Source organism: Schistocerca gregaria, chromosome 1 (genome assembly GCF_023897955.1).
Source record: "Schistocerca gregaria isolate iqSchGreg1 chromosome 1, iqSchGreg1.2, whole genome shotgun sequence".
In the NCBI taxonomy this organism is placed as follows: domain Eukaryota; kingdom Metazoa; phylum Arthropoda; class Insecta; order Orthoptera; family Acrididae; genus Schistocerca; species Schistocerca gregaria.
Window position 1 is genome coordinate 711,117,799 of NC_064920.1, and position 14,687 is coordinate 711,132,485.

Here is a 14,687-nt window from a genome sequence, read left to right on the forward strand (position 1 = left end):
ATTGTATTGTAACATTGAGTGGAACTCGTAATGACACCAATTCAGATTTGGTATAGCTTCCTGTAGATTTATGAATGTATATAAAGTTAGTAATTACAGTGATAAACACATATATCAAGATCCCTGTGAATTTTGCAGTATGTATCAGTAAGTATTGTTTTTAATCTTGATACAAAGATTTTCTCAAGATTTAAACTTTTGTCTCTGAGTGCAAAGAGTTTGCTTTCAGGTGGCACAACATCCACAACTAACAACAGAAACACGTACAATAGAACACACACTCTTAACTCAGAAAATTAGTCATTATTCAGGGAGGAAAGAGAAATTTATTGTGGGAAGTGGAAATTGGTGGGCAGGTCACTCAGAACTCTGGTGTGAGAAAGAAGGGAGACTGAACTTCAAACAATGGACATCATAGAGAAGAGGAGATCAAATTTATAAGAGGTGATCAAAAAAATCTCCATTCGAGACTGTACAGTCCAAAATTTGTACGCCAATTCGGCAAAATTGTCGTGAGCATCGAGGCAATCATCCCACCAGTACAGTAGGTTGAATATATCCTTTTGATAAAACACAATATCCTACTGCATGAAGATGTCCATAACTGCCAGCTGCATGTTGTCATCAGACTGGATTTGTCGACCTTACAAGGCATTTCTAAGGGATTGAAGGTGTGATAGTCACAGGGGCAGAGATCAGGGCTACAGGGCAGGCACTAGTATGTGTCTCATTTAAATTGGCATAGCTTCTGGGTTGTGACATTTATGATACGGGGACATACATGTCAAATCATGACCAGCACAGTCCATGGCACACCATTCTGCAGTGGTGGGTTTTGACAGACGTGCTGCCCCATAAATAGACTTCATTTTCTGATGGATTTCTATTGGTGTTTGTCCTTTGGCAACCGATAAAGAATGACAGCACGTTGGTTCTGTTTGGACTTGTTTGGTAATAATGTTGCCATATTTCTCATTTCCGCATTTACTGCATGCACATTGGAAAGACATGAGTGTATCACTAATACCTTGCCTACATGTTTGTGCTTATATACATGCATCAGAGTTGCACTACATTGCATATGCACTGCTGCAGTGCCCTGAAATGGAACTATTTGATTGTCCCTAAAAGTACATGTAAGCTCTGTACCAGCTTGTGTTGGTAATAGGATGGGATAGTGAGAAATAAAGATGACCGTGAACAGGAAGAGAGAATGTGAATTCCAAAGAATAATTAAGTTTGATAATAGAAAGAATGGTGATTGGGGGGGGGGGGGGGGAAGAGAGACAACAAGTGATAAAAGAAAAGGGATGCACATCTCCAAACTGAATCTGGCACAATTTTTACAGTATATGTACTGCGACCTCCTGATGCCTTTTCATTGATATTTGCCTTCCTTCCACACTCCTCTTAATACATGGGTCCTTAGCCAGGAGATCTGAGTGATCCCCCCCCCCCCCCCCCCCCCCTTTCTTGTCCTCTCTCAACTTCACTGGAAAATGCCTTTTTCCCCCTTAAGAAGGAGTTTATTGTTCTGATAACTAGAAGTGCTGTGCTCACTTTTAAATATTTCTGTCATCAGTACTGGATGTTGCACCTCCTGGAGATAAGTACTTGCCATTTTTTCCACCACATTTGGGATCTAACATTTTATTTATTAATTTTTCATTGTTGCTCAGTTCTCATTGTTCATATATTTACATGTTAGGAAGTAGTCTGTTAGCAATATAACACATGCTTAATAAATTGTCTTTTTAATAATTGCAACATTTTGTGATTTTGAATGACTATTAAGCTTACGAATTTGTTTATGAAAACAACTAAAACTGTGAAAATCTGAGAGAGGCAAGAAATATATAAAAGAAATATATAATAGCATGTGACCCTGTGTGTGCCCACACAACTTAGTATTGTTTGCATGGTGCTAATCATATCATTTTTCTAAAATGCTATTTTTCTTATAGTATCGTAAATATCAGTTTATTTTGCCCACCTTAGATTTGTTGTAAAGATCTTGAAATCACATTCAAAATACCTTACTGAAAAATAAATTTAACAATATGTGGGACCGAATAGGAGTACTTGCTTACCAGTTCCTAAAAGAACTATAGCTAGATTGCGAAGACAAATGCAAAATAAAAAAAAAAAAAAAAAAAAAAAAAATTCAGTTTCCTAGCCACTGTAACTTTATAAGCATTTGTTTTACAAGGTGAGAGAGGCAGATGAAAATGGAAAGGAAAAGAATAAATATGCAGATAGCATAGATAAGAAAAAGACACTGCGAATTCTGATAAAGTGAATAGGCATCAGGTAAGAGTCAGAGTTGGTTAAAACAAGCACCTTCGCAAAAATTAATCTTTCGTGAGATTGTAAGTTGGTGTTCATCTTCTGTTCCACATTGTACTTTCTTAAAATTAAAATTTGATTCATTAAAAAAATAAACTGATTGAGAAAACTGTCTGAAACAAAACACAGAAAAAACTTTTAAAGCTCTGTTCAATGTGCAGGCAGCTGGGTTCATCCTGGGGAGTATGCATCATCTGGTTCGTAATATATGCTTTCAGATGTGAAAAATGGTGTTGGATGTAGTTTGTATGGTAGCTTCTGATGATGCATGCTCAGTTCCATATCGCCTGAAGAATGCTGGAGCTATGTATTTTAAAAATGCAAATTTGTGTTTTTGCCTACTTCTGGTGTAAAGTTTTTACAAATTCTTTTTATGATTGTGACTGTATTTATTTAAATTCTGTTTTCGAGCTGTGTATTTTCAGATCATTACTTGTAGATAGGAATTTGCAGCTTGCATGATAATTTATCACAATATTATATGCACCTCTTGTAGCACTTTTCCTGAGCATGTCATTAATCAACACAGTTAGACAGAATATTTAAAAACAACACCGTATTACATGTATTCTCTCTTCCCATGTCCTCCCCCCTCTCAGTTGTTGTTATTCCTTTTCTCTCTCTCATGTCAGTATTCCTTCTTCCCTTCCCCCATTGCTGCTTTCAGGTGGCACAACATCCACAACTAACAACAGAAACACGTACAATAGAACACACTCTCCTAACTCCCAAAATTAGCCATTATTCAGGGAGGAAAGAGAAAACTTGATATACCCCCCGCCAAATTGCTATCCCCCCGCCAAATTGCTGCTCCTCTCCCCCCCCCCCCTGCCAAATTGCTGCCCCCCCTCCTCGCCAAATTGCTATCCACTCACCACCGCACCACCAGATTGCTGCCCCCCCCCCCTCCTACCCCACTGCCATCTCCCCCCCCCCCCCCCCCCGTTGCTATTCCTACCATGCCCTCCCCCAAAAATTGCTAACCCCCCCCCCCCCCCCCCCCCCCCGCCAAGTGCTAATTGTACCCTCTCTCCAATTGCTGTCCCTTGCCCTCGTTGCTGTCCCGTGTCCTTGTTGCTGTCCCTTCTTCCTTCCCCCATTTTTATTTCTTCTCCTCAATTATTGTTTCTTCTTGGGGTACCTGTTTGTTGCCTGTCCTCCAGCAGGTTCCATTGTTACTCATTTCCATCCTCATTCATTGTGGCTCTACTTCCACTCTTGTTTGTTCCTCCTCCTTCCCCATTATTACTCTTCTCTCTGTTATTCCCCTAACCAGATTTTCATTTGTACTCTGGAACTAGTGACTAAGTTGCCCATTTTTTGAGTATTGACAAGTATTTACACCAGTTACAATAAATAAAGCTTATTAAACATTAAGTTGATGTATATGCTTTTTTTTCATGTTATACAGTTAGCAGCTGCTGATACAACTCATAGAAGTAATTGAAAAAAAGTTGAGCGAGATGCAGAATTGCATGTTCCAAATTATAGTACAGTTGCTTTATAAGCATGAAATAATTTTTAGTATCTGCTTGAATTTGGCATATAGTTTCTTTTCTTTCTGGTTTTTTTTTTTGCATGTTGTGCCACACAGACAGTGACGGGGAAACGGAAATGGGCAGTTCTCTAGCACAAACGGGTAGAGTAAAATTTTTGTATTTTTCAAAGATAAACTAAATCTAAATTTGTGTCTTTTGTCCACATTAAAAAAAAAAAAAAAAAAAAAAAAAAAAAAAAAAAAAAAAAAAAAAAAAAAAAAAAAAAATTCTACAGCTTCCTCGTTGCAGCTAAAGGAAGATGCCAGGTAGTTTTAACATATATAACATCATATTTATTTCCAGATGTAGACTGAAATTTGCATTTTGTTTACAAAGTCTTCATAACATACAGAATGTAGGGATCTACTGTATACGTATATTCCTAAATCTCACAGAACTTTAAACACGATATATTTCCTGATGCTCTAGTGCAGGGGTTTCCAACAAAATTTTCTCGAGAACCCCCTCATCGAGCATGACTGGTACCTTGTCATATCGCAGTATCAAGTACCCAAAAAAGCCAAATTAAGAGTCTTTTTATACATTTTCTATTTTTGGTACTTAGAAAAAACATTGACATATTCATTATAACAAAAATCTATCATATATTCAATATATCTATCATTTTTTTTGTAATAGCATCTTGCGGACCCCTCTGGCATAGCTCGCGCACCCCTGGGGGTCTGCGGACCACCTGTTGGGAACCACTGCTCTAGTGTGTTGGTTTATGTTGTCTTCCAAGGAATTCAGTCTTTTATATTCAGTATAGACAAAAATTTAATTTAGAACATGCCATCAATATATTATTCACGATGCATCTAGCAAGCTGATTTCACAGATGACACGGGTTTATTCAGCATTACATTATAGGTTATGCATGCATCTGTTTTACCTCTGGAAAAGGAGCATGAGTCTTGTCCATATATGCTTTCTGTTTAAAGCTGTACTCTAATTTAAAAAAATCCACTTTATTTAAGGTGTGCCTAGCTAGTACAGAGTAGAGTTGAAAAGGGTAAGTGCAATTAGTAACAAATCAGTGGAACTTTGTTTGAGGCATATTGTCATTTAGCAAAAGGTAGCATCTGTTTCCAGTAACAGTCACTGTAAACTTAGTCTTTACATCTTTAAATTTGGGACCATAACATTAGAATTATAACTAGCAAAAGAAATTATGTCGTAGGAAAGTGCTCATAGAATGTAAATATATCAACAATTCAGCACTTCTGCTTTTTGGTGAGTGGTCTCGTTTAGGATGAAAGAATTTAGTAAACATTCCAAACCATTCTCATGAACATAGATTTTCATAACAACTGTGAAATATTGGATAATGGTTCAAATGGCTCTGAGCGCTATGGGACTTAAAATCTATGGTCATCAGTCCCCTAGAACTTAGAACTACTTAAACATAACTAACCTAAGGACAACACACAACACCCAGCCATCACGAGGCAGAGAAAATCCTGACCTCGCTGGGAATCGAACCCGGGAACCCTAGCGTGGGAAGCGAGAATGCTACCGCACGACCACGAGATGTGGACGAAATATTGGAGAAGATAAGCATTGTGTTCTCATAAAGTTAATGTTACTGCTATCATCACAAAAATATGTTATCTTGTGTGACTAACAAATTATATTTCTGACAGTGCCGAGTTAGTGATACTTTTTTTTTTAAGTTCCTGACAACTGAATGGACTTACTAGAAAAAAGGCGGTTCTTAAAACTGTCCAAAATATTAAGTGATGAAATGCATACAAACATGATGATTAATTTCACAATGTAGAATATAAAATGGTGTTGGTTTGTGCTGTTCACGAATCACTGGCATCTTCCTGTGTGTGATTTTTTCCTTGAGATAATAATCATGTTTTTGTTCCCTGTGTTCATATGGATAAAGTATGTAACAATGAAAGTCATAAATTTGAGTAAATTGTCTTTAGTTTTTTATGATGCATTTTCTTGTGCATGTGTGTCTTCGCATGACACTCATAGTATGTAGAGGTTTGGTATTAAATTTCACTCTTGTAGAAGTTTGCTTTTTTTAATGGCATGATAAGTATTACTACGTAAAGCTAGATCTGCACTTTGCTTTAGTTTTGTTGCCTTCAGTAATTATTCATGTATTCCTCTTTAGTTAAAATCACATCTATACTTTCAGAATTGTAGTAAAGTAACATTTAAAAAAGGAAAATTAATGCACATCAAAATTTTCAAACTCTTCATTTTGAAATAACCAAGTTGAAATAATGACGATGAAGTTTTTATGTATGAAATTGTTTTAAATGCTTTTGAAATCAGTAATAAGTAAAAAATTGTTATTGAATATACTGAAGGCAAGTGTTTGTGAACTCCTTTTATGTGTGTTCTACTGCTTGTCTAACTGTACTAACATACCCACATTTTCTCTTTTTGCTCTTCCCTTCTGCGGTGCGGTTACCATCTACAGTTAACGACAATTTCTTTGGTAAGAATTTTATGTTTCTGTTTTAAAAGCACATTTTTTCGTTTTTGATCTGAAATAGAACACATTAACTCGGCAATAATTTTCGTTACTTTCCTCATTTTTTCAGGTATGGGCAAAGAAGTTGAGAACTTGATTATGGAAAATAATGAGCTGCTTGCAACAAAGTAAGTACGAGGAGAAATCTCTGGTTTGAAGTATTTTACTTGTGCTCTAGGCTGACACATGCAGATGATCATTTTTTATGGTTCATGTTACAATCACATGAGCCAAGGCACTGAATAACTGAGCTCCGTATTAACAAATATGTGCATCAGTAACTTGCATGGCATTATTGTAAAGGGTATTAATGGTTGCATGTGGGACACAACAACTGGATATGTACATTTCTACTGAATTCGAGATCTATTTAACAGACAAAGTTTTGCATGAAGTCAGATTTAAGTAGGTATACATTTTACCCTCATCCTTTTGTACTAGAATATTCCTGTTACTATTATACTGGACTTATTATACCTGTACTCCAGTTTATGCTAGAAAGTTTGAATGTTGCACATGTCTTCAGGAGGACTAACTTCCAAATGCAGTCCAGGCACCCATATTTAAGTTCCCTGTGCTTTCCCTACATCACTTTTGGCAAGTGTCTTTATTTTCTGAAGCAATAGCATGACTGATTTGCTACATCAATTCTGAGCTAGTACTCCTTCGTAATGACTGCAACGTCAACAAGCAGTGGAAACATGAATTTCCGTCCCTCTCTGCTTTGTGGGGTAGTTATGGAAACTGTAGAAGTACATTGGAGGAAAGGACAAACTTCTGTTTTGTTACAATATCTTGCATCTGCAGAATAAGTTCATTGTGTGAAGAGGAAAGTATTCTTGTTTGCTTTTGTCTCTCACTGTTTACATTTAATGCCTTTGCAATGAATGTTTGCATAGCTCATCTTCCAATTGTTGGATATCTGTAGTTAACTACATAATTTTTCATGGCATTCACAATTAAGCTTCAAACGTACCCAGCACATAATGCAGTACAAGTTTGCAAGAAAGGATTAGACAGTAAACAGTATGTTTGTATAAAATGTGCTGTGAAGACTCCTGGAAGTTAAGTACCAGTATATAAATGTATCTTTTGCAAAATCAAAGTGATGCCTCTTTTTAAATAACAGATGTACTGACAATTTGGTTTATATTGTGATGACATTCATTTACTTTTATGAGTGTTGTCAAAAGCTCATCGTGATATAATTGGGCTCTCACAGAATTTTTTGAAAAATTCTTTAATGGGTGAGAATTGTCATTAATAAAAGACCATGAGGTAACAATTGGGACAAACTTCAGTAGTGGTTGGTCTGAACTTACAGCTGCATCTAAGTCTATATCTATACCACGCAAACTATTGTAACGAGTGTGGCAGAGGGCAAAAAAGTGATTTAGTCAAGATTCATGACAGCCCATATTAGGATTTGTGTGTCTAAAGTTTGTTCTACATTAAAACCTAATACCTGTTGAAGCTCGTGATTGAAGTGTCAATGGGTGCTGGTTTATTAAGGAAATATTTGGAGATAAATTGGAACCAAAATAATTGTGTACCATTGAACTGTGTATGTATAGGTTTATCTGGCTTCAGCAGGAATTCACTTCTATATGATAATCTGGAGAAAGCCTACCTACCAAGTTTCAAGAACTAGCTTTAAGTAATGGCTCTGAGAATATACTATAAGCCCCTTCGTATCATTTCTGTAGGGACTTTAGAGGACAAGATTAGATTAATTGCAGCACATGCAGGGGAAGTCAGTCATTCTTCCCACACTCCAAAGGTAAATGGAATGGGAAAAATTGCTAATACGGGTATGGCGCGATGTACCCTCTGCCATGCAATCCAGTCTTTTGCAGGGTACAGAAATAGATGGATATGAACAGAGATATTCATTCACAGTGGTGCTGTTAGTACTTAATGAAGTACTCCTGAATAGGATAATGCATGGATTTTTTGAAATCACAGAGTCTGTCTGACAAATGCACATACCAAGAAAGAGATTTGTTTCAGTCAGTTGCATTTAGGCTGTTTTATAGTAGTTGGATAATGTAGTATGGGGACTTGCCATTATTGTAGACTTTCTCCTTCTTTGTAGGTAGGTCAGAAAAAATTATATTTTTATCTATTCAAGCAGTATCTTAAAAACAAAGATTCCAAGACTTACCAAGCGGGAAAGTGTCGTTAGACAGGCACAATAAAATAACACACACACACAAAATTTCGAGCTTTCGCAACTGGCGGCTGCTTCATCAGGAAAGACGAAGCAGCTGCCGGTTGCGAAAGCTCGAAATTTTGTGTGTGTGTGTGTGTGTGTGTGTGTGTGTGTGTGTGTGTGTGTGTGTGTGTGTGTGTTGTTTTATTGTGCCTGTCCACCGGCGCTTTCCCGCTTGGTAAGTCTTTTGTGTGTGTGTGTGTGTGTGTGTGTGTGTGTGTGTGTGTGTGTGTGTGTGTTATTTTATTGTGCCTGTCCACCGGCGCTTTCCTGCTTGGTAAGTCTTGGAATCTTTGTTTTTAATATATTTTTCCCATGTGGAAGTTTCTTTCTATTTTACTTACGTCATTAATTTGAACCCAACAAAGCAGTATCTTAGGTACATAAGACAATAGAAATCCTAGTGGGTTAACTGCATGTATTAACATTAGATACAATTAGCTCAAACAAAGAGGTCTTTATCGGAGGTCAATATTTTGCAAAATGAATAATTCATTTTTGTTATATGTATGTTTCTTAGCTATTACAAAGTAAATGCGAGCTGTGTAGTATTTTTAGTCCTTGGTTTACAGCTCCAGGAAAATGCTGGGATGGTTCCTTTGAAAGGGCACGGCTGACTTCCTTCCCTGTCCTTCCATAATCTGATAAGATTGATGACCTCACTGTCTGGTCTCCTTCCCGAAACAACCCAACCCCTTGTTTACACATGTGCTGTTATCTGCTGAAAGGACAGTATCATATTTACTCGAATCTAAGGCGCACTTGTTTTCCGGTTTTTGTAATCCAAAAAACCGCCTGTGGCTTAGAATCGAGTGCAAAGCAAGCGGAAATTCTGAAAAAAGTTGGTGGGTGCCACCACAACTTACTTCTGCCATCGAATATATGTAGCGCTTCACAGGCATGCTTTGTAGGCACAAAGATAAATTCTGGCGCCAAAACTTCTGCGTCAGTAAATAACTTAAAAAAAAAAAAAAAAAAAAAAAGGTGGGAGATGAGCTATTTTCTCCGCCCCGAGTTTCGACCAGTGCATTTTCATACATTATCCAACAAAGTAAATACAAATTCCATATTGTTCATCTTCGAATGTAGCAGCATTTCAATGTGCTATGAAAATCCGACTGGCAAGACTGTTTGGGATGTTTGTAAATATGGCCAACTCTACGTTCTGAATTTTTTCTTATCTGTGAGAATAGATGGTTGCTAATAGGAACTTTTATAAATTGTGAATCACATGCAGTATTCTCATCACCATAAGAATAATACGCATATAAACATTTTGCCATGTATTGTTTCATGTTTGCTGCTATCTCATTTAAATCCTGTCTGCCTAATAAACTACGAAACTAGAGTGAGACAACAGCAAACGCGGAAGAATATACATACCATGTCATGTTTATATTCGTATTATTATTATGCTCAATAGTGATACAGTCAGAAATGAAGCATGGCAATTCACTACATTTTTAAATATAAGATGAATCTGATTTCTGTGTAGGATGTAATGTACTAAAGAGGCGCCATAAAGATTTTCAAATGGAGAAAAAATTTCGCTAAACTCTCATTCAGAACATCTTCTAACATACGCAGTCTATTATTTGGTTCTTGTTGATCATTATCAAAGAAAGCAGCAGTGTAAGTAACAACAAATATCAGTTTCTTGCCTTTTTCTTTTTAACTGTAAGCGGCGGTAGCGCACACAAAAGAAATCCATGCCGCGAGTGGTGACAGGCCATAAACACTCACTATCAGAATGCGAGAAACAATGCATGACACATTACAGTAATGCATTTTCAGCTTAGAGTGACGTAAACACCTATAACAAAGGAAACTGTGCTTATCAGATGAAAGAAAAATAAGCAATCAATTCAAACCAGACGAAGCACGTGGAAAAGGAAGGGTGCTTTATCTGAAAACTATCTTGAGCAGATAGGCAGAGAACCGACTCGTGGCGATAACATATTAGATCTTCTGGTGACAAACAGACCCGAACTATTTGAAACAGTTAATGCAGAACAGGGAATAAGCGATCATAAAGCTGTTACTGCATTGATGATTTCAGCCGTAAATAGAAATATTAAAAAAGGTAGGAAGATTTTTCTGTGTAACAAAAGTGATAAAAAGCAGATTACAGAGTTCCTGACAGCTCAACACACAAGTTTTGTCTCGAGTACAGATAGTGTTGAGGATCAGTGGACAAAGTTCAAAACCATAGTACAATATGCGTTAGATGAGTATATGCCAAGCAAGATTGTAAGAGATGGAAAGGAGCCACCGTGATACAACAACCGAGTTAGAAAACTGCTGCGGAAGCAAAGGGAACTTCATAGCAAACATAAACATAGTCAAAGCCTTGCAGACAAACAAAAATTACGCGAAGCGAAATGTAATGTGAGGAGGGCTATGCGAGAGGATTTCAATGAATTCGAAAGTAAAGTTCTATGTACTGACTTGGCAGAAAATCCTAAGAAATTTTGGTCCTATGTCAAAGCGGTAGGTGAATCAAAACAAAATGTCCGGACACTCTGTGACCAAAATGGTACTGAAACAGAGGATGACAGATTAAAGGCTGAAATACTAAATGTCTTTTTCCAAAGCTGTTTCACAGAGGAAGACTGCACTGTAGTTCCTTCTCTAGATACTCGCACAGATGACAAAATGGTAGATATCGAAATAGACAACAGAGGGATAGAGATACAATTAAAACCTCTCAAAAGACGAAAGGCCGCTGGACCTGATGGGATACCAGTTCGATTTTACACAGAGTACGCGAAAGAACTTGCCCCCTTCTTGCAGCGGTGTATCGTAGGTCTCTAGAAGAGCGTAGCGTTCCAAAGGATTGGAAAAGGGCACAGGTCATCCCCTTTTCAAGAAGGGACGTCAAACAGATGTGCAGAACTATAGACCTGTATATCTCTAACGTCGATCAGTTGTAGGATTTTGGAACACTTATTATGTTAGAGTATAATATCTTTTCTGGAGACTAGAAATCTACTCTGTAGGAATCAGCATGGGTTTTGAAAAAGACAGTCATGTGAAACCCAGCTTGCGCTATTCGTCCACAAGACTCAGAGGGCCATAGACACGGGTTCACAGGTAGATGCCGTGTTTCTTGACTTCCGCAAGGCATTTGGTACAGTTCCCCACAGTCGTTTAATAAACAAAGTAAGAGGATATGGAGTATCAGACCAATTGTGTGATTGGATTGAGGAGTTCCTAGAGAACAGAACGCAGCATGTCACTCTCAATGGAGAGAAGTCTTCCGAAGTAAGAGTGATTTCAGGTGTGCCACAGGGGAGTGTCATAGGACCTTTTGCTATTCACAATATACAAAAATGACCTGGTGGATGACATCGGAAGTTCACTAAGGCTTTTTGCAGATGATGCTGTGGTGTATCGAGAGGTTGTAACAATGGAAAATTGTACTGAAATGCAGGAGGATCTGCAGCGAATTGACGCATAGCGCAGGGAATGTTAATTGAATCTCAATGTAGACAAGTGTAATGTGCTGCGAATACATAAAAAGATAGATACCTTATCATTTAGCTACAAAATAGCAGGTCAGCAGCTGGAAGCAGTTAATTCCATAAATTATCTGGGAGTATGCATTAGGAGTGATTTAAAATGGAATGATCATATAAAGTTGATCATCGGTAAAGCAGATGCCAGACTGAGATTCTTTGGAAGAACCCTAAGGAAATGCAATCCGAAAACAAAGGAAGTAGGTTACAGTACGCTTGTTCGCCCATTGCTTGAATACTGCTCAGCAGTGTGGGATCCGTACCAGATAGGGTTGATAGAAGAGAGAGAGAAGATCCAACGGAGAGCAACGCGCTTCGTTACAGGATCATTTAGTAATCGCGAAAGCGTTACAGAGATGATAGATAAACTCCAGTGGAAGACTCTGCAGGAGAGACGCTCAGTAGCTCGGTACGGGCTTCTGTTAAAGTTTTGAGAACATACCTTCACCGAAGTGTCAAGCACTATATTGCTTCCTCCTACGTATACCTCGCGAAGAGACCATGAGGATAAAATCAGCGATTAGAGCTCACACAGAAGCATACCGACAATCCTTCTTTCCACGAACAATACGAGACTGGAATAGAAGGGAGAACCGATAGAGGTACTTAGGGTACCCTCCGCCACACACCGTCAGGTGGCTTGCGGAGTATGGATGTAGATGTAGAAGTAGATGTAGATGTACCCGTATAAATACTGATGGAGCGCGTGACGCATAGCAATGGCTACGTGGTAAAGCATAACTGCTAAGCTTACGACTCGAACCAAACTACTGTAGCTGTATCGTCATTCATTCGACCTAAATTGTGTGTCATATTACAATAGACCAACTTTGTTTTGATTTGGAGATGCGGCCTATAATTTTTCTCTCCCCTTGAATTTCGAGTCGCAAATTTCAGGTGCAGCTTAGATTCGGGAAAATTTTTTTTCCTTGATTTCGAGTCATTTTTCAGGTGTGGCTTAGATTCGAGTGAATATGGTAATCTCTTTCATGGAAGCACTGTTTTTAATTGTGGTGTACAGGATAGGAATGTGACATTTGGGCACTGGAGCCAGTGAGTTAGCATAGCACATGGTAGTTCTGAGGAATGTCCTATTCACAATCCTTCCCACACCATTTGCATTAGTGTTCCACTGCTTGCCAAACCTATGCAACATCCTGGTCACATGTGAAAGCAGCCATGTCATACATCATATTTGCTGCAGTTTCTGCACAGCATTTTGTATGGACTTGACTACCAACCACCACAAAACTATGATGAAGAACAGAGTAGCCTAGCCAATGGTGGAACATGCAACTGAGCACAGTGTGCTCAAATTCAAGGGCTCTTTACAATCAATGTCATCTGGATGACCCCTGCCTCCCCATGCCCCCAGTGTGAGCTTTCCTGAACTCTACAGATGGGAATAGTCTTTGCAAAACAGTCTTCATTCCTGTAATCCTCCAGGCCTCAGTATGTGCTAACTCAATGCACCCACACTCTCTACCCAACATTCTTCACTTCCTGTTTCATGTCGTCTCCTCCCAGTCCACATCCTTTTCGTTGTGCACCATACTAACTTGCAGACTCCTGTACCTCTGTGTGGCATTACTATCCCATGTGTCACATTACTATCCTGTGAACCTGCTGCCTTTTCTTGCTGCATTGCTGTTGTCTACCTTTGAGCAGTCTGAACTCCTTCCTCAAACCCCCTCCTGCTTCCCACCTATTTCCTTCTTCTGTACCCCAGTCTGCCTGCTGAATTGCAGTCCTGGTATTGAATGGTGGGTCGGCACAATTGTGTGTGTGTGTGTGTGTGTGTGTGTGTGTGTGTGTGTGTGTGTGTTCGGTTAAGTTACCTTTAGCTGTAAAGTTTGATGGTTTGTTTTGTGTTCCTTCCACATATACCATAAAATAAACAAATGTAGTGTTCCTCAGCTCAGTACAGCCGATAGAGACACAAAAAACAACCGAAAATTTAAGCTCCTAGCTTTCGGAATAAATGTTCCTTCATCAGGGAGGAGAGAGGGGAAAGAAAGGGAAGAAGGGAAAGTGGATTTAGTTACTCACAACCCAGGTTATGAAGCAACAGGGAAAGGAAAACAGGGAAGGTAGCTTTTCCTTTTCCTTTCCCTGTTGCTTCATAACCTGGGTTGTGAGTAACTAAATCCACTTTCCCTTCTTCCCTTTCTTTCCCCTCTCTCCTCCCTGATGAAGGAACATTTATTCCGAAAGCTAGGAGCTTAAATTTTCGGTTGTTTTTTGTGTCTCTATCGGCTGTACTGAGCTGAGGTAAGTACTGGCCAGCCCCTCTATCTCTTTGTTAGTAATTGTTTCACATCTTTATATGAGATTTTCCATTAATTATTTAAATGTAGTGTTCCAGCATTTTGTATGATAGCTGTGTATAATGTCAATGTACTGACTGACTGACTCATCATCACGCAGCCCATACCGCTAATTACAGAAACTTGCTTCATTTAAGAAGGAATTGTTTGAAATTCCAGGCCTAAGGGGATGAAATAGGGAATGAAAGGCTTTTTGAAAATATGTCACTATTAAGAGAATTTTGAAACTAGAAATACAAAAACTGGTAT

The 14,687-nt window shown here is 38.4% G+C and overlaps 1 protein-coding gene across 27 annotated transcripts in view; it reads left to right on the top strand.

Moving 5' to 3' along the window:
• LOC126365838 (C-Jun-amino-terminal kinase-interacting protein 4) overlaps positions 1–14,687 on the top strand; it is a 249,852-nt gene that overhangs the window by 40,910 nt on the left and 194,255 nt on the right. For 9 of the 27 annotated variants that reach the window (XM_050008553.1, XM_050008572.1, XM_050008640.1 and 6 more), the window contains exons 8-10: positions 3,941–3,985; positions 6,328–6,345; positions 6,452–6,509. In XM_050008553.1, the coding sequence (XP_049864510.1) occupies positions 3,941–3,985; positions 6,328–6,345; positions 6,452–6,509 (121 nt within the window). Of the gene's footprint in view, positions 1–2,507; positions 2,544–3,940; positions 3,986–6,327; positions 6,346–6,451; positions 6,510–14,687 lie in introns of all 27 variants that reach the window. The other 18 variants (XM_050008650.1, XM_050008678.1, XM_050008630.1 and 15 more) reach the window with 4 other exon arrangements.